Here is an 18,893-nt window from a genome sequence, read left to right on the forward strand (position 1 = left end):
CCAGGTCCACGCCCCAGGGCCCGCGCCCCAGGTCCACGCCCATGGGCCCACGCCCCAGGGTCCATACCCCAGGGTCCACACCGACCGCCTGGGTTTCTGGAAGCCACACTGGGACCTCATAGGCCTGCGCTCACCCCTTGGGATGGAAAATTTTCACTGAGTCAGTGAAGGGACTGTAGAATTCCGTAATTTCTGGAAAAAAGTCCCCTTGCCTTCCCCAGAGCTTTAGGGGGATTTAGGACCTGATGGTGGCTAAGAGCGCGGACCTGAGTGAATGCTGCAAGATCACACGAGAAAAGGTGACAAAGCTGTTCTCACAGTCAGAACGTGACACAAAAGGGAAGAACCATTCTTCATCTCCCGTGTGCATTTAGAAGTCACCATAAATCTGAAAACAACAAAACTCTGGGCTTTTCTGAGTGACTCTGTTCAGCGCCCAAGATGCCACCTGCTCGCGTGAGCTGTAAAATCCCACCGTGACAGGTCACGGGGAGAGAAAACGTGAAGGTCCTGCCGGGGAACAGAGGGAAAGCACGAGCCATGGCACGCAGGGACCCTGTGCTCCAGGTTTTCTTCGCGTCACCAAGACCCCGGCCCACAAGGCAGTCTACAGGTCAAAGACGCCCCAGGGCCCCCGGGACAGAGAGCGGCTCTCCGGGCCTCGGGAGCCTGGGGAGGATGAAGGAGATCAGGTGTGGGGGGGTCTCACGCTGATCCAGGAACTGCTCCCGGCAGCCCCCGGGCAGCCCACCTCCCCTAACACGACCTTGGCTAATGCGGCCGCATACGCTCAGATGCCTGGCCCGTGGGTGCGTGGGCGCCGGGCTCTGCCAGCCGCCGGCGGGGCCCTTACCGAAGTCGGTGTGGTTGCTCATCCAGCCGATGGCTTTGAGGGACACCAGCTCCAGGAGGCCGGAGCCCACGAACGAGCCGACGCCGGAGAAGAAGAAGAAAAGGCCCATTATGGCGCTCTGCATGGACTTGGGGGCCGCCGAGTAGGCGAACTCCAGACCTGGAACACAGGGTTGTTTGCGTGAGGGGCGGGGCGGGCTCGGGCCCCGGGGGGGCTCTGGGCGGCAGCTCCCTGCCCTGCTCAGAGGAGCGTACTCAGCACAAGGTCAAGGACACTCGGGGCCCCTTCTCCTCCAGGACAGTCCTTCCCGCCAGGGGCAAAACGTCCAGTCCCCGCTCTCAGACTGAAGGGATCATTGGCCTTGCCAGCCCTCGGATTTCGGGATGGATCCGATGGGAAGGACGCAGTTACAGATCCAACTTCTCCACTCTCAACCGAGCGGGGCCTGACGACGAGGTACGGGCACTGAGCTGGGGGCTCTGGGTAAGCCTCCGCCTCAACGGGGACATGCTCTAGAGTCACTTCGACAGAAACGTCTGTAAGTTCAGGTTTTATAACTAGATGTGGAGATCTGTAGTGTAGATGGAGGTTTGATTCACATCCTTCCCGGATCCTGAGCCAATCCTGCGGGAGTCCGGGGGGAGGGGAGGAGGGGGAGCCCCCGCCCACACCCCCTGCAGCCCCTCCGGCTCTGTCGATGGTTTCTCGCCCGCTCCACCCTCCCAGCGGCCAGACACAGGTCTGCACAGGACGCACTTGTCCACACCCCCCCGAAGCTCACTCCCAGGACAGGAGAGGTCTGCCTCCTCCGTCACGGGGCCGGCTGAGCATGCGAGACGCCGTGACCGCGCCCGGAGCTCTGCAGCGGCCACGGCGTAACCGCAGAGCTGGGCTCAGGCAGCGCCTGACCGGGGACGTCCCCGGTCCCCGAGGCAGTGGACAAATGCCATGGGAACGCCCTTGGGAAGCCCGGTCTTCCGCCCGGGAAGGAGACCCTCGTGTCCTTCTGCGCGAAGGCAACACGCTGTCCCCGCGTCCTTGCTGTGACACGGGGACACGCCCCGCCCCCCCCCCCACCTCAGAGAAGCCTCACCTGCGATGCTGGCGAAGATCTCACTGACGCCGATGAGCACGTACTGGGGGACCTGCCACCATATGGGCAGGTCGGCAGCGTAGTAAACGACTTTTCCGATGGTCTGATTAATGGTTTTCTCTTTCACAAGGTCCAGCCTTTTGCTTTCCAAAATCCCTGGAATTCATAAGTAGGTTAATAAAACGTCTGTTCATTAACATTGCAATTAAACTAAAAACCACGGGCTCGCGGTGACTGCTGATCAGTCTGAACAGCAGGCGCAGGCACAGGCCCGGGGCCACAGCGTTCCCCGAGTCCCACTCAAAACACCGACTGAGTCACACACAGCTCCCAGGCTGCACACGCCTCACACGGCAGGCCCACACGTGGGTCTAATCCTCCAGCGCCAGGCTGGCCCCCCGGTGCCCCTTCCGTTTCTAACAGATGCGCGTGCCAAGCTCGGCAGCGCTGCAGCGGGAGTGCCCACGCGCCCCGTGTCAGAAGGCGTTTCCCTCGTCTGCTGCGCTGACTTATCGTCCTGACGACTATGACCTGCCACCACCAGGGACGGCCACCCTCAGCCCCGTGGTCCCGCCCGCTCCCGGGCCCTCACCACGCGCAACAGAGACCCTGGAAGACAAGCCCAGAGCACAAACAGCCACTCGCTGTGACCCAGGCGCACACACGGGTGCACACACCCACACTCACGCGCAGAGCCCTAGGAAGAACGGCTGTAGCACCACGTTCTGAGGTTGGACAGGCCCCCAGTTTTGCTCCCACAGAACCCACGAAGGAACTAACGACGGGTTTGACAAGTGTGCGAACCCGGCCGTATCTAACACCCGAGAACGAGGGGGCTCCGCTCCAGCCAGGGCGGGCGGAAGCTGCGTTCTGGCGCCGCCCCCCAGCTGAGAGCACGGAAGGGGCGACGGGGGGGCGGGGAGGCCTCCGCTTGCTGCCTCGGGGAACCCCTGCGACCCCGGGCCCACACGGCGCCCTCTGGCGGGAACGGCAGGTGCAGGGCCGTCCAGCTGCAGGGACAGGGCGTCGGAGGCGTGCTGGTGCCTCAGCCACAAGTGACAGAGTCCTCCGGGCGGGGCCGCGGGCAGCAGCATTACCCAGAGTGCCTGGCTTCCTGTGGTCGGACGAGGTTCCCCTCAGACTGCAAGGTCACGGTGCCGGCTGCCAGTGTGCAGCTGGAAGGTTCTGGAGCAATTCCAGTGCAGCGGGGTGTGCAGGGAAGGACCCTTCCAACGAGTCCCAGCGTGAAAACTGAAGCCGGAAAACTCTCCTCTCCACAGGGAGGCTGGACACTCAAGGGACGTGCGTGCACATCAGGGGCGGGGCACCACTGGGGACGCGCGAGCAGAGGTGTGACAGTGCGCTGTGGGACAAGGCCTGCTCGTGGTCTCAGCAAGACGACGTGGACACCACGCAGACCGCGGGAGAGCAGGCCAGGGCGAGGGGCGCTGGCCAGGGGCCCCGGGCGACGGGCCGGGCGGGGACATGAGAAATCGGGTGAATGCTCTTCTGGGAGGGGGGGGCGACCCCGCCATCAGCGTTAACCACGGGAAACAACAAGGAAGTGCCGACATGACACGAAGGAAGGTGCCGGAACATCCCGCGTGGCAGACCCTTCAGTGAAGGACGTGTCTCTGCACAGGTCCAGACGTGAGCCCACGGGTGTGGGACCAGGGTCACTGCCCAGGGTGGGGGGAGGACCGGCCATGGCACCACCGGCCGGCAGGAGGGCGGGGACAGGGGACGCCCGGTGACACAGGCAGAAGAAAGATGCGAGCAACACACTGGAAGTCACAAATGGGCGCCAACGGGCAGCCCGTGCCGGCCGCCCCCCAGACGCCAGGCACCCGCTCGTCAGAGGCCGCATGCAGCCCCCGCCGAGCTCTCTCACCACCAGCCGCGCTAACTCTGGGCCTCACGCCCGCGCTCAGGGGCCCCGCGCACTGGCTCCCGACCACGGGGCCCGCTGAGCACTTAGCCCCGGAGAAGAGGAGAGCGAGGGAAACAGCGTCACCTGCTGGGAACACGGGGACGACCAGACAGACACACGCCTCGCCCAGCCCCCGTCACGGCAAGCAGACAAAAGGTAAGGCTTCATTTGGGGCAAAGGCTGCAGTCTGGAGACCCAGAGCTCAGGCCTCACTGGACGGAGGGGACACAACGGTCAGGCTCACGGGGTCACTCCGGGAGGCCCACACGGAGTTCTGGGGTCCGTGTTCCTGGACCGTGTGCTCACCCGTGTGGCCCCAGGCCCTTGAAGGCACTGAGCCGTCCTATCCAGCCCCCAGAGCGGGAGTCATGAGGCCTGGCCTCTCCCAGACCCACAACACAACTAGGCTTCGTTAACCAACGGGTTAACACCAACACCATGGGAGCGATTCCCTGGAGTGACTCCTGGATCCTACGGATATAAAAACCAGCTTCAATATCCTGAGAAAACGAGAGACGGTACCACAAACCCAAGCACAGCTGACCAGGCGGCAGCGACGGGCAAATTCATAGCATTCCCCATTTTCCACCATCAAACAGGAAACAGCAAAAGTAAATGAGGAGTCGAACGCAGGAGAGAGAAAGTCACAGAACAAACCCAAGGTAAGCAACATAAATGCATCGCTTCATTGTTCTCTATTAAGAGAAAACAGGGAGAAAGTGAAACTGATAAATTCAAGAGATATGTCTATGGAACAACCATAAAACACAAACAGTTTTGGCAAAAACCTAATTTAAAAGAGAAAGAGCACATAATACACAAAACCGGAAATAAGGAAGAAAACCCAGCAGCTTTACTTAAAAGACTGCATTTACCTCCAGTCTAATAATTTTTCTAAAACTCAATAAAAGGGATGGTTTACTCAGAACATTAGAAAAAAACAGCATAAGGGATTTCAAAGAAAATGCAATTTGCGCAAAATTGAGAAACGGGGAAAACGTCATCCACGTCCCCTGAGGGAGCGTGGGGCTCGTGGGGCTCCCGGGCAAAGACCCGGCTCCGGGGAGCAGAGGACCCGCCCCCGTGGACACGCTCTCCTGCCCACAGGATCTGGGGGTCTGTGCCCCGCCCCCCTCACGGGTCCACAGCACAGCAGACACCGCACAATCAGAGCTGCGCCCTGTCACCTCTCGACATGGGGGCAGACCCGTGTCAGAAATGTAGGGGCGAACGTCACGAAGTTCACAGAAACAAACACCACAACCGACCATCCCCGGGCGGGGCACACATGTCATCCTCCTGGAAACCAGAACACGTAACCTGAGGGGAGCTCAGCGTTCACTCCTGCCAACAATACTCAGAAAACGTGAACTACAAATGTAGCATCATCAGCAACGTGTACCTGAAACTCAAGTTCCAAGCTTCCCGCTGGGCGGCCCTGCAGGCGCCCCCACTGGACCAGGGGGCCCCCTCCCCCACAGCCAGGCCACGCCGGCCAACAGGGAGACGGGGCGGGAACCACCTGCAGGCAGGAGAACCACGTGATCGGAAGGCAACCGGTGGCCATTTGAAAAGAATTCACTGAAACTCAGGGTTAAACCCTGTACGAGAGCAAGCAGAAATACACTGTGCGAACAAAGTGTGCAGAGCCGGAAGCGAGGCCGTGTGGAGAACCGTGAGACACCATCATAAAGTGAATGGGAAAATGATGAAACTGGAAAGAATATTCCCGAGAAGAAGGTGTGGACCGCGAGTCCTCGGGGCAAGGACGAGCCCAGTGGAAGCGGCGCAGCGCACAGCGTGTACACAGAACACGGGGACTGACGGTTGGGGGCGGTCATCGCCACCACAGTGCGCACTCACGTGAAGACACACCGTGTTTCAGCCGTTCGGGGCATCGGGACTGAGGGGTGCTGACCGAGCAGAGTGGGTGGTGACCCCAGCGCAGACCCGTGGACGGACAACGGAGTGTGTGCAGTGTGCCTGACGAGTCCCGGGCTCAAACCCCACTGGTGCGGCAAGGCTGGCTCAGAACACGGCCGGGCGTGGAACGGCGGAGAGGCACGCAGCCGTGGAAAGCCGGGACGGAACGCGCAGGCGCCACAGAACACGGAGCGCATCTGGCATACGAGAATGGGTTACAGATGGGGCTGGTTTGTTTCCTTTCTGTTTACTAAGGAAAAACAACGCAGCTCCAACAAATGCTCGGGAAGACAGGACGTGGTGGTCCCTGGCTGGTGGGATCTGGGGGGGACTGCGGTCTCCCGGCTTTCTCTGTGCGTTTGGGACGCCCACGGACTGACTATGTGATACTGTGACCTAGAAGCCTGCGGACCAGGGGTCCTTAACCTACGGAAGCTGCAACCCGGGAAAAGGCCCTCAGCTGGCTCGCCCCCGGTTCAGACGCTCTCTGGGCCTGGAGTCTGTGCACGGACTCCCGCCCACGCCTGGGCGACACAGTCCCACAGCCGGGGGTGGCAGCGGCCGGACAGCCTGGGGCGAAGGCGGGGTCACTGCCTTCCCGGGACACAACTCTGTCAAACTGTCAAAAGCCTTCAAAGGAAGCCATGATTACACTTCTAAGCATTTGAAAAGTATGGAAACTCCACTGTGGCAACGACCACGGCAGCGAAAACAAGAGCCCTAAACACCCAGCAGGGGAGGCTGCGGATGGGCGTCGGACCCTGGAGGGCGTTCAGGCCCCTTCTGGGCTCTTCAGAGTGTGTGACAAAGGAAACGTACGCCTGTCTGCCGTGTGCCACACAGAACGGTCTCCCCGGCACCTGCTAAGTGTGACTACAGAATTCCGTAGGCGGCGGAGTGATGGGTCCTTAAACCTGTGTGTGTGCACGTGCGCGTGCGATGGCTCATCTGTACTTTGGGGGTTTTCTTCCTTCTACGTAACATGCACAGCCTTTACAACACTCTACGGTTTTCCTTACACTTCTCTCTTCTCACCAGGCTCCAATCAGGCTGCACAAGAGGGTTTCATTTCTGCAAAACCGCCGGGAGGTGCGTGGGCACGGCACACCGACAGGACGGGGCTCACGCCGCCCCGGGAGCCAGGGCCCTCGGGGCGTTACAGCCGCCTCCGTTTCCTTCTCTATGCTTCCACGCCTCCCCTCCTCCGTGAGCAGCCATGCCTCAGTAACTACGGAACACACACCCGATTTGTGAGGGGGAGAGGAAATCTGACTTCCCTTCTCCGACGCACACTGCGCAAAGCCCTCGGCTGCCTCCTCGATCTGAGGACGCGGGAGAAAACACTGTTACCAGCAGGCAGGGCACCAAGCGGAAGGTTACAGGAGAAGGGAGGAAGGTCAAAGGCTAAACAGTTCCCTTTCTATTAAATCCTGGGTTGCTGTAATAGTCTCAGGTCTGTACTCGCCGGAGCTGGAAGCTGCGTGAGGCGCGGGCCCGTTCACGCGGCGGCTAACAAACTGCCGGAGCCGAGGACGAGACTTAACCCGTCTGCACAGCGACCCCGAGGCCGCCCCCCCCCAGCATCCGGCCACGGGGCGAAGAAAGCCTTTCCACGCCCGCTCAGAACAAGCACAGCGGACGCCTCAGGGCCGTGGGCCACACTCGCGGGGCGAGGGGTGTGGGGCGCGGGCGGCCACGCACAGCAAGGTGCCTGGCGGAACGGCCAGGCCAACCCCGCGTCCTCTGGGGTCCCCGGGTCACCCCCTGCCTGCAGCCTCCCACACAAACACGCGCACAGACCACCGGAGGGCCCTCCACGGTGCTCCGCACGTCCCCAGAAACTGAACCGCCGGTAATCAAAACGAAAGAGGAGACGGTATTAAAGGAGCCTGAACCCAGGGCGCCTGGGTGGCTCAGTCAGTTGAGCGTCCGGCTTCAGCTCAGGTCACAGTCTCGCAGTTCGTGGGTTCTAGCCCCGCATCGGGCTCTGTGCTGACGGCTCAGAGCCTGGAGCCTGCTTCCGATTCTGTGTCTCCGTCTCTCTCTGCCCCTCCCCTGCTCAGTCTGTCTCTCTCTCTCTCAAAAATAAATTAAACAAAGAAAACAAAAAAATTGAACCTACAATCTGCTAGGAAATGCCTGAAAACTGAGGACCCCTCCCTGCCCAGAGGGACAGAACACAGTGCCCCCCAGCCCGTGACCAGCGTGGCCGTGGCACACGGAGGCTCCCCAAGGCCGGGACAGAGGCGAGCTGCAGAGGCCGAAGCGGAGCCGGGCCCACAGACACCGTCTCCCGGCAGCTCCGTGACCCCAGACGGCCCGATGATCTCTGACCCCACTTAATGAGACCTGCAATTCGAGCCCCCGGTAATTTAGTTCTTATTTGCTCTTGATTATTTCCGCGTGTGCCGCAGGACTGGGAGAGAAACAGAATTATAAAGGAGGCACACAGTAAAAACTTCATTCAGACACAACCTCGATTTAATTATCTGTTTGATCAAGAGAAAGCCTAATTGTCTTCTAAAATGTGCCGGTCCCTGGAATATAGATTTCTTAAGCCTAGGGACTCATTTCCTTAAACCTATTAAGTACTATATCAATATGCTCACTCTGGGGACAGTGCACGGAGGCTGCGGGAAAACGCTGCCGGAGAATATGAAATTGCGCCTCAGCGGGGCCTCGCGTTAAACTCCTCCTAACACCGGGTGATACATGTTGGTTCAGGAATATCAGCTTTTCTGTTCTTGTTACGTAACTAGGCTGGCCGACGGCTCAGTGACTTCCAAGTGCTCACAAAGGAGGAAACCCGGAGCGAGGGGAGACCGTCGGCGACAGCGCGGCCTCGGGGAAGGTACTCCTGCCTCTGTTCTGGGAACAGAATCAGGGAAACACAAGGACGCCCCCAAAGGACCCCCCCCCCCCCGCAGTGCTGGGATACTGTAGGCATTAGCTCTCAATCTGCTTCTTCCTAGGGGATGCGGCTGGTCGTGAACCTGTGTTTGATAAACCTTTCTTGTCACAAAACGCACACACGATGTCACATAAAAGTCCAGGGACCGGGCTAGGCTGAACCAACGAGAGGACCTAACGTCAACGCTGACGGTGAATCCGACATTCATCCACTCAGCCATCGACAGTTTTCCAAAAGCTCGATCGGCAGGGGGACCCCGAGCCTCCGTGGCCCCGGCCGGGTCACCCCCAGCCCGTGACTGGCTGTGGCTCTGGAAGGAAAGTGGCGGAGCCTGGGGGGAAACCTTAAACATAGCGGCAGCCGGGAAAGGAACAGCACCCACGGCCACGCCGCCCGGGCACGCTCTGCTCCCGGCGCACAGGCCGCGGGACCGGGCTGCCGGGTCCAGGCTCGGGGACGGCGCGGAGTCGCCTCCTCACCTGCGGCGAAGGCGGAGCACATGACGAAGAACATCCCCACGGCGATCCTCTTCAGGGAGGACGGGAGCAGGCCGTGCCGCCGCAGCACGGGGTCCACCAGCTTATCCTTCAAGGGGATCAGGAGCAGGATGAGAACCGCGTCGAACATGGTCAGCCAGGCCGCCGGGAACTGGAACACACGGACAAGCTTTGTTCCCCGAGGGGCGCGGGACCCCGCAACTCACGTCCACCGCGGAAAGTCCTCCCAGAACAACCCGCTCCTACGAAGTGTAACCGCCTAGGGAAAAAGCCCCACTTCACGACACTGGAACCGAAACTCATTTCTAGATGCCCCTGCGCCCGCTCTTCTGCGCCTGGAGGGGGAAAGTGCGGAGAAGACGCTGGTGTTGCGCTGACGCTAGTCCGCCACCTGGTAAAGCGCGCAGCCGACGGAGCACCGCCCACAGTCAGCGGAGGCCCCCGTGCGCCACACGAGCTCTGGGGGACCATGTCCACCGCACCCCACTGGTTCTCACCGTGTGAGGCGTGGCGGTGATGCTGGAAATGGCCGGAATCTTCAAGTGAAGACTCTGCAGAACGTACGTGGTCTGCATCTGGGGGAGAAAGCGGGACGGTTAGTGCGCGAGGCCTTGCGCCAGCCTTCCGGGGATCAACTTCGAAAAACAAGTGACAGAGAGGAAACTCGAAGGTGGGGCCTGGACACCAGGGGCGCAGCTGCTCTCAGCTTCTCCTGAGGAAGGGTTTCGTGACACCAAACTCGGCAGAGGGGAGGTCCACCAGCGACAGCGGGACTCCAAGACCCGGAGACTCACGGCAGGGCCACCGTGGCCCTGGGGGCATCGGGGACGGACGAGCCAGCCCCACGCCCGTCTCACAGGGAAGGAGGGAGGCGCCCCGTCCGCACTCACTTGGAAGTACACGGTCCAGTAGGGAATCAAGGCCAAGAAGACGGGGATGATCTTCACAAGGGCCTTCACGTCGTCCACCGTGTCTTCCGTAAACGGCCCTCCGCGAGACCTCTTACATGAATCAAACAGACTGTGTTTAGAAGGGTGCGGAAGGGCTCCAACGCCTTCGCTTGGGAGACAAAATGAAGGAGTTAGTTCTCTTCCAGCCCCGGACGCGCCGGCAGCAACTTGAGTCTCAAGGCAGGGAGGCAGCTGGCTGTGCACCCGTGCCTTCCTTCAGCCCATCGCCTGCTGACTCGCACCGCAGGGGTGCTGACGCGGCGGGCAGGGCCTCGCCCGGCCTCCCCCTGCTCGGCTCGCCCGCACGGAGGGGGGCCCACGCTCCCTCTGCTCCCGCCGCCACCTCGGCCACGTCGCTGCGCCAGTGTTTGTGGACAAAGCCGTGTGGGAATGTGTGGCTGTCGAATCGGGCTGCTTCTCACTCGGGAGGCCCCGGTGACCACAGTACTGAGGCTGCTAACCAGGCCGTGTACTCAGAGTGCAGCCCCGACGTGGCCGTGAGGCAGGGGTCTGTTCCTGCCCGGAGGGCTGGGGTCCTGACGGTAGCAGGGGGTCACCTGGCAGCAGGGGGCACCGAGCGCTTGCCCGTTAACCTTGACCACGAGCCTAGGAGGCACTGAGATGCCCCTGCTGGCCCCACTGCAGAGGAAGCCGGGCGGAGGGCGCAAGGAACGCGCCGTGTGACAAAGCCCACGGCCGGGGCGCCACCGCCCGCCTGCTCAGGGTGCTGGCCCTGCTCCGGGCTCAGGCCTTGGGCTCCAGCCGGGCACCAGCACAGCACCCGCCCACTTACTCGGGGGCGCTGTCCGTGGTAGGAAAATGGGCGGGTCCCGCACACTCTAAGGAACGTGGATGCTCTTAGGTCATTAGGGGGGAAACAGAAAAATGCGTTTCATCGACCAGCTACCCCTGGAGCCAGAAACACCAGGAGATAACTCACTGCCATCCAGGGACTGACTCAGATATAAACGGCAGCTGTCTGCTTCCCAGTTTCTAAACCGTCCAGTCTGAGTTCCTACTACAACTTCAAGTCATTTCTGTCTCATAACCTTGACTTTTTTCATAACACTGACATTTCTTAACCTGAACGTTCGGGGCAAGAGGACCAAAAACCCAAAAACTGGAACTTCACATTTTAGCCAACTTTTGGACAGGAAAGGTGAATTCCGTTCTACAAATATTTACAGAGTACCTACGACATGTCCGGTCCATTCCAGCTGGGAGCGAGGAATACAGAGACATTACCCACATCCGTGGGTAGCTTATCTCGGAGGGAAAAGAAGCAGGAAAACCACGCTCAAAGAGAAACTCTAGTTTCCAAAGATATTATTCAGACTTTCATTAGAAAATATTCGTTAAGCTTCTCCAAGTTTATTTTTTGGCCAGAAGAAGACGTAGAGTCCTTAGGTTCCCAGCACAGACACTATCAGTGAACATCGACATGCGTTTCTCTAAAATCCTGTCAATGTCAGACGACAGATCCACTCTTAGACACGGAATCATTCACACGTTGCTGGTCACCTTACTTATTCTGCATCATTACGCTATTTGGACACTGCCGACGAGTCCCCAACTCGTGCGTGTTGTTAGCATGTTATTACACGGCCCAGCCTGCAGGACAGACACAGATGGCCTGGGGCACAGACAGAACCCAGGGCGTGCTCCCCGCCGTCTGCGGAAGCTGCCCGTTCTCAGATTCTCAAACTCAAACAGGCTCGGAACTCCTCCCCCATAGTGTGATGACCGCACAGATGTACGTGGATTTCTCAGGCAAAGTCAGCATTAAGTCATCTTCATGTCAGATCGGCCTACAGCACAAGGAAGCTGGAGCTCCCGGAGGAGAATGGTGCCGCAGGAAGCCGCTCGTCCCCCTCCTGACCAGGCAGCTGGCGGTCCCCGGGCTCTCGGCAGGCCAGGGCCGCGCTGACAGCCGCGCACACACACCACGCACACGTGCACACCTTGACCCCGTGAGATGCGCCCTGTCCCCTGTGCAAAGAGGGAGAGTGGGCCCGCGCGGTCATTAACGTGCGCAAGGTCACAGCGCTCGGACCCGTGCATGAGGGAGCAGGACGGGAGAGCCGCCGGGACCGCCAGCTTCCCCGCGCCTGTCGCCCAAAACCAAACCTGAAGTAAAAGTCCGGATCTTTCTCTTCACGCCCTTTGTGCAGGGCACCCCCAACGTCCGGGAGGCCACGGGGACCAGGCTCCACCCACACCGGCGCCCTGGGCTTCACAAGGGTGGGTCTGTTCCCCCCACCCCCATGAGGGCTCGACCGGACGACTCCACATGTGGGTGGAGCCCCTGCTGGCCCCTGTGGACGTGAGGCCGCAGGCTGGGGTCGGGACTGAGAGGTCAGAACCCCGGACGGGCGGGGAGGGACGCGGGGGCCAGAGCAGCCCGGGCAGAGGGGCAGGGGTGCGGTGGGTGCGAGAGCTCCTCTGGAGCGGCTCCAAACCCACGGCGTGCGAGGCACTACTGGACATGCGGATGGCCCAGAGCCACCAGCCACAGGGGGGTGGGGGTGGGGGGTGGTCCACAGAACCTTCCAGAGAGGCCAGTGCACCCAAAGCCCTTCGTGGCTGAAAGGCCCGCCTCCGGCCCGCCAGGAGTGCCCACTTTGATCAGAAAACTCCCCACCGCGGGTCCCGGGGACTTCTCCAGGGTGACGGAATGCTCCCAGTCCTGACGTGCTCGATTAAGGCCGTCTGAACTCCAGGACCAACAGGAAGAGGGAGGCACCATATGCGTCAATAACAAACCCCAAAACGGCAGAGCTCCCTTCATGGACTAAGTTCCGGACTTTTCCGTAGTAACATCAGGGACTTGCCCTGAACATGGGACTTCCAGCGCTCAGAACCTCAGTGTGCGGCTTCCAGTGCCACAACTGGGAAGCCCCACGCAGAGGGGACGAGGGAGCTCCCCCAGCACTCTGCTCTGACGTCCTCTGGCTCAGAGGGGCTGCAGGGCCGGTGGCTGGCGAGGCCCAGGCGACCACTCACGGCTGACCCAGAGGACGGACAAAGCAGCTCACTGTTTAGGGAGTACAATACGAAGTAAGCCACTGCTTGAGTTTTCATTCAAATGAATTTCAAAGCTTTATAAACTAAAAGGGGAAATGTGGAGAAGACGTATAGGGTGTTTCCTGTGCTCTCTGCCAACATCCGTCTCCATCACCACCTGGACCGGGGGGCAGGAAACTCAGCGTGAAAGTTAAACCCTGAAAGCATGAGTCCCAGAATCGGGCTGCTGGCCTGCCTTTCAGACGGAGACAGCACGGAGCGCCCGGGGGCTCAGCCGGTTGAGCGTCCGACTTCGGCTCAGGTCATGATCTCACGGTTTGTGGGTTCGAGCCCCGCGTCAAGCTCTGTGCTGACAGCTCGGAGCCCGGAGCTGCTTCGGATTCTGTGCCTCCCTCTCTCTCTGCCCCTCTCCTGCTTGTACTCTGTCTCTCAAAAATGAATAAACATTAAAAAAATAAAAATAAGTGAATAAATGTTAAAAAACAAATGGAGCCGGCAGCACCATACATCCCCCTCGAGCGGACGTGAGACGCGGAAGCGGCCGGCCCGGAGCCCCGCGCCCGGTGAGCACGCGCCAGACCCAAGCCAGCGCTGCGCTCGGGGCGCTGGGAGCGCGGCCCGGCAAGCACTCACCCCCTCGGACCGCGCTCCCCGGGCCGCTGCTGGGGCCGGCAGGAGTACACCAGAATCCTGAACACCTGTGTGAAGGCGCTGCCATCGGGCGGCTTGGTGATGAAGACGCTCTGGCCGCAGAGGAAGACCAGGAAGGCCACCCCGATGCAGACCGCGGGGATGAGGTAGCCGGCCACAAAGCCCACGTTCTGCTGGATGTAGGCGATGCCCCCCAGCGAAATGATTGCTCCCAGGTTAATGCTCCAATAAAACCAGTTAAAAAATCTTCTCGTGGCTTCTGGACCTCGGTCTTTAACCTAAAACAAAAGGGAGGAAACAGACTTTAAAACGTGATCATCCTCAAGGGTGAGAAACCCGTATAAGGAAGGGTCTGCAACGGTCACCGTCACCTCGGCAGCCTGTAAGAAACACCACCACCAAATGGAGCATACAGAGACATTCGGGGAGCCCGGCAAGGCACCCCGTAACGTTAATTACTGCACTTTCTGGGTCGTGCTTCCCTTAATTATGCTGAAACCCAAGAACCCAGGCGAGTTTCTCCAAGGACTCTCTGGGACCACTGCTCTGGAAACACTGGATTGCCCCCCAGGAGTGCGGAGTCACAAGACTCGCATTCCCAACCTACTGAGTTATCACCTCTGGGGCTGGGGCCCCAGAACCGGCATTTTAAATGCTTTTCCAGATGACTGGTGTTCACAGGAAGTTTTGGACCACCTTTGTACAACTCCACGCCCTGATGAATCCAGGGTGACAAGGAAATCCCAGACTGAAACTAAAACTATGTGCTGTTTTCAAGTCAGGAAGGCGATCGGAGGAACCCGGAGACTCTGGTAAGGGAGAGACTCCGGGGGAGGCTCACGAGCCCCTCCACTCCTGAACTTGGACATGAGCTCCAGGCCACACTCTCAGAGGAACACATCAATGGTTCCCACAGAGCTGGTGGCACTCCATGTGGGGTCAGGCACCCTACACCTTCTCTCCTCACCTTGATTCCATATCCACACCAACACCTCCTCTAACCAGCTGTCGATCTCACACTGTTCTTATTATCTTTTTTTAAAAACTTTTAATGTTTATTCGTTTTTGAGTGACTGAGAGAGACAGAGCACAAGCAGGAGAGGGGCAGAGAGAGAGAGAGAGACACAGAATCTGAAGCAGACTCCGGGTTCTGAGCTGTGAACACAGAGCCTGATGTGGGGCTCGAACTCACAAACCGTGAGATCATGACCTGAGCCGATGTCAGACGCTCAACCGACTGAGCCCCCAGGTGTCCCACCTCGAGGTTTTTAAATCAGCTTCCTAGCTATGGTCCATGCTGGATTGCATACACTGACTGCAGTACTCTTGCTGCCCTAGGAACTTCTGTTGTCTCCTCCTTAAGTTACAAGTCATGAAAAGGCTAATTTCTGTTCCAGTAACACTACCAAAGAACACAGCAGGTTCTCAACGGGGGCCCATACCACCCAGTGCCAGATACAAAAGAGCATCTTGTAGCAGTCCTGTACCTTGATGTGATAGTTTAACCTCTATGCTTTAAGACCAAAGTACGGATACAAAGTAGTCAAAACTGCCACCCCAAAGAAAAAAGATATTTTAACCCAAGATGATACAGTGTATCTACCGTGTTGGCAAGAACCGCTTCAAGTAACTACCTGGGAACCGCCAGCCTGAACTGAGAATCCGAGCTGTAAACTAACTACCCGTTCTCAGGAGCCTCCGCGTGTCCCCCGCCTACGTCAGAACTGGACAGGGGTCCTAGCCCGAAGGCTGGCATGAGCACAGACTGGAGATCTGTCCTGGGAACTTCTCGAGTTTCTAGGACTGCTCTTCACGGAGCCGTGATGCAAATACATGTTAGTAAACCGGACGTGAATTGCACCCTATCCTAGACCCAGACCAGAGGAAAGACAACTTGCAAGCAGAGACATGGTTACAGAGAAATGTAACTGAGGACATAAAAACCAGGAGGAGCGGTGGAGGGTGGGGGAGCTCAGCCAGGCCCGAGGGGAAGAGGACCAGGCTCCACGGCATCTACGATCAACGCAGACAGCCTACGTGTGGGTTCAAATACATCGCACCCTTTTCATCACCTAGGGCAGCGCCGCACACATCGTCCTGTGTGAACTTGGCAGTGAACTGATTTGAACTTTCGAGTGTAATTCACCAATGTGACTTTAGAAATCTACGCCTGTTACTGAGGCCCTAAATAACCACATACCAGTGATTTTTTTTTCCCACAAATGGGAAACTATCTCCTATAAACTGCAAATCACATGCCCTGAGCTGGCGAGCCCACAGCCAGCCACTTATTAGTCACATCGCAGCGTCATCTGCTCAGGGGCTCATGCCCTTCCCCAGGGAGGGTAAACAAGCTTCTCATGTGACCGGTCAGAAGGAGCCACGGCAATCAATCCAGAAAAGCCCAGTGAAAAGAACAGAACCGTGTACAGTGAATCAAACACCAGACAGAGTTGGAAAAATTCCTTAAAATGCACAGGACTGCAACTTTGCTCCCCCTCCAGAAAAAAAAAAAGTATCATTTCCTCTCATCATCTTTCTTCTGTCAGTTCATGATCTGAAAGGGCAGTCGTGGCCCCTGAAAAAGGTTAGCCTCTTGGGAGGAGTAAGGGGCTGGCGGGCCTCACAGCGAAACAGACACGTGGCTTCGGGGTCCTCGGTGGCCCACCTGCCGTCCCAGGCTGCAGACCTCCCCCGCACTGGCTGCCCTGGCTGGCTCCGCGCATCTGCCCCCCAGGTGCTCCAAGGCCCTGTACAGGGGCAGGGGACGGGGACAGTGACAGAGAAGCTAACAAGCACCTTAAAAACACAAGTAGACATCCTCAAAGCAAGGAGCTGACGAGCTAATCCACCTGGAGGACTGCCCAGCCGGCTTCATGCCCGGCACCCAGCGCCCAGATTTCCCTTCTCAGCCCCGTCCCCCGATACAGTCCGCGCACAAAGCGATTCCCCATTTTGAAACGTACATCTCAGTGGTCTGCAGCCCACCCCCACTGGGCAACCACGGCCACGGTCAAGTCCACATTCCATGAGGCCCCTCCCACCCCGTCTCCACGGGCCCCAGGCTACCGCTGCCCTGGCAGTCTTCTTGGTCTGTCCTTTCTGGGCATCTGCACAGAAACGGAATACAAAGGACATGTGGCTTCTCATGTCTGGGTCCTTCAGCGGACCCGGTGTGTTCAACATCCGTCCCGTCACAGCACCCACCAGCGGTTACGCCGACAGCTGGGTGACGTTCCACAGGACGGAGGCCCCACGTCTACCTTATCTGTGCATCAGGTCAGGGACATCTCAGCGTCGTACTGAAATGCTCTAACCTTACAGAACAGTTGAAGGAATAGTAAAACAGACGCTTTGCGCTCCCTTCACATAGACCCCGAGTCCTCTTCCTCTGCGCCCATAAATGACACACTCTTCAGGCCGAGTGACGTACGAGTCGCAGCAGGATGACATTCCGCCTCACGTGAAACTAGAAATGAAGCTTCTACACGACCACAGACCATTATCACACCTAAGAAACTTAATGTCGGGGCGCCTGGGGGGCTCAGGTTCAAAGGACAGGCTCTCCCATCCTGGCTCCGTCATGGACTGGCTGTGTGACTCTGGGCAATCGATTTAGGTCTCAAGCCTCAGTTTCCTCATCTGTGTAATGGGCGCGACCACGGTGGTGTCACGTGGACTCGTAAACTCCCAAGCATAAGGGCCCAGGGCAGAGCCAGCCCTCGGTAAAAATCACACGGTTATTCAGCACAAAAATGGAGGCATCGTCTTTCCCGTTGCTCACCGATGACCCACCAGCAGTCCCTGCCCACTCTACGTCCACAACTCATCCCAGACCCGTACTCTTCACTCGTGTGCCCGGGCCCACCTCGTCCTCAGTCCTGTCTCTCGCCCGGCCAGTGTCACGGGCTCCTCCCTGGTCCGCCTGTGGTCACCACTTCCCTCACGGGGCTGCACACAGACACAAACTTCTGGGAAGGGGCAGAGCGTGACAGCGTAGGTTTTAGCAGACCTCCAGCCTCTGTCACAACTGCCCAGGGCTGCAAGTGCGTCGTGAAAGCAGCCGCACCACAGCCAGGGTGTGACCAGCAGCAGGTCACACGTAGAGCTTTATTTAGAGACTGAAATGCAAGTTCCATAGAATTTTCACTTGTCACAAAACGCTCTTTTTTACCCCCTGCCACTTAAAAACTTAAGAACCGTTCTATTCTTGGCTTGTGGGCCCTGCCCAAACAGGAAATAGACTCGATCTGGCTGCTGGGCCACAGCTGCCGGGCGCACCTGCTCCAGAGGCCCCTCTTTCAGAAGCACACATCCATCGCATCATCTCCCCACTCAGTCCCCACGAAGACGTCCTACTGTGCTCAGAACACACCTCACAGTCTGTTTTAGTTTTATTTAAATAACCTCTACACCCACATGGGGCTTGAACTCACAACCCGAAGGCCAACAGTCCCATCCCCTCCAAGTCTTTTAAAAGCTTCCGGGGACCCGGCCCCTTCCGACCACCTCTCTTCACTTCCATTTTGGGTGTTTTGCTGTCGCCGACGTTGTTAAATGTATTTGGCGTACAAGCTTACTTGATTCTAAGTGAGTACAGTTTGTGCCGACTTGGTACATTTCACTTAGGTGTTGCAGCATGACTGTCACTTTAGCGGCGAGGGCAACAGGGGCCCCCCCTCTCTTGCAGGCCCCAGGCCCTTTGCACCTGTTGGAGGCTTGTCCCCGAACGCTCTTCCGACAGCTGCTACCTTCCATAGCCTTCCCAAAATGGAAGTGACCTCCACCTAGAGCCTCCGGGCCATCACTCCCAAGAGGCCCCTTCCCAGAAGGCAGGGCCCGCTGGCCACCCCCTAGGAGTGCCCATCCCTCCCCAGCGCGCACTGCAGCCAGTCCCTTGAGCCCAGGCCCCCGCCCTGGCGCACACCTGTGCGCACCTGGCGCGCCCGCGGGCGCTCACCTGGTCGGCGCCGAAGGGCGTGACGTTGGCCTTGACGGCGCCCACGCCCAGGCCCACGAGAGCCAACGCGGTCAGCGCGGCGGGCGCGCAGTAGCGGGAGG

The 18,893-nt window shown here is 58.9% G+C and overlaps 1 protein-coding gene across 1 annotated transcript in view; it reads right to left on the bottom strand.

Annotated features, from left to right (window-relative positions):
* The window catches only part of SLC15A4 (solute carrier family 15 member 4), a 22,760-nt gene that overhangs the window by 3,619 nt on the left and 248 nt on the right, over window positions 1–18,893 (bottom strand). The window contains exons 2-8 of the mRNA XM_029921634.1: window positions 18,793–18,892; window positions 13,815–14,110; window positions 10,098–10,266; window positions 9,705–9,782; window positions 9,190–9,358; window positions 1,947–2,102; window positions 854–1,012 (exon numbers count right to left, since the gene is read on the bottom strand). Of these exons, the coding sequence (XP_029777494.1) occupies window positions 854–1,012; window positions 1,947–2,102; window positions 9,190–9,358; window positions 9,705–9,782; window positions 10,098–10,266; window positions 13,815–14,110; window positions 18,793–18,892 (1,127 nt within the window). The remainder of the gene's footprint in view (window positions 1–853; window positions 1,013–1,946; window positions 2,103–9,189; window positions 9,359–9,704; window positions 9,783–10,097; window positions 10,267–13,814; window positions 14,111–18,792; window position 18,893) is intronic.

Source organism: Suricata suricatta, chromosome 14 (genome assembly GCF_006229205.1).
Source record: "Suricata suricatta isolate VVHF042 chromosome 14, meerkat_22Aug2017_6uvM2_HiC, whole genome shotgun sequence".
In the NCBI taxonomy this organism is placed as follows: domain Eukaryota; kingdom Metazoa; phylum Chordata; class Mammalia; order Carnivora; family Herpestidae; genus Suricata; species Suricata suricatta.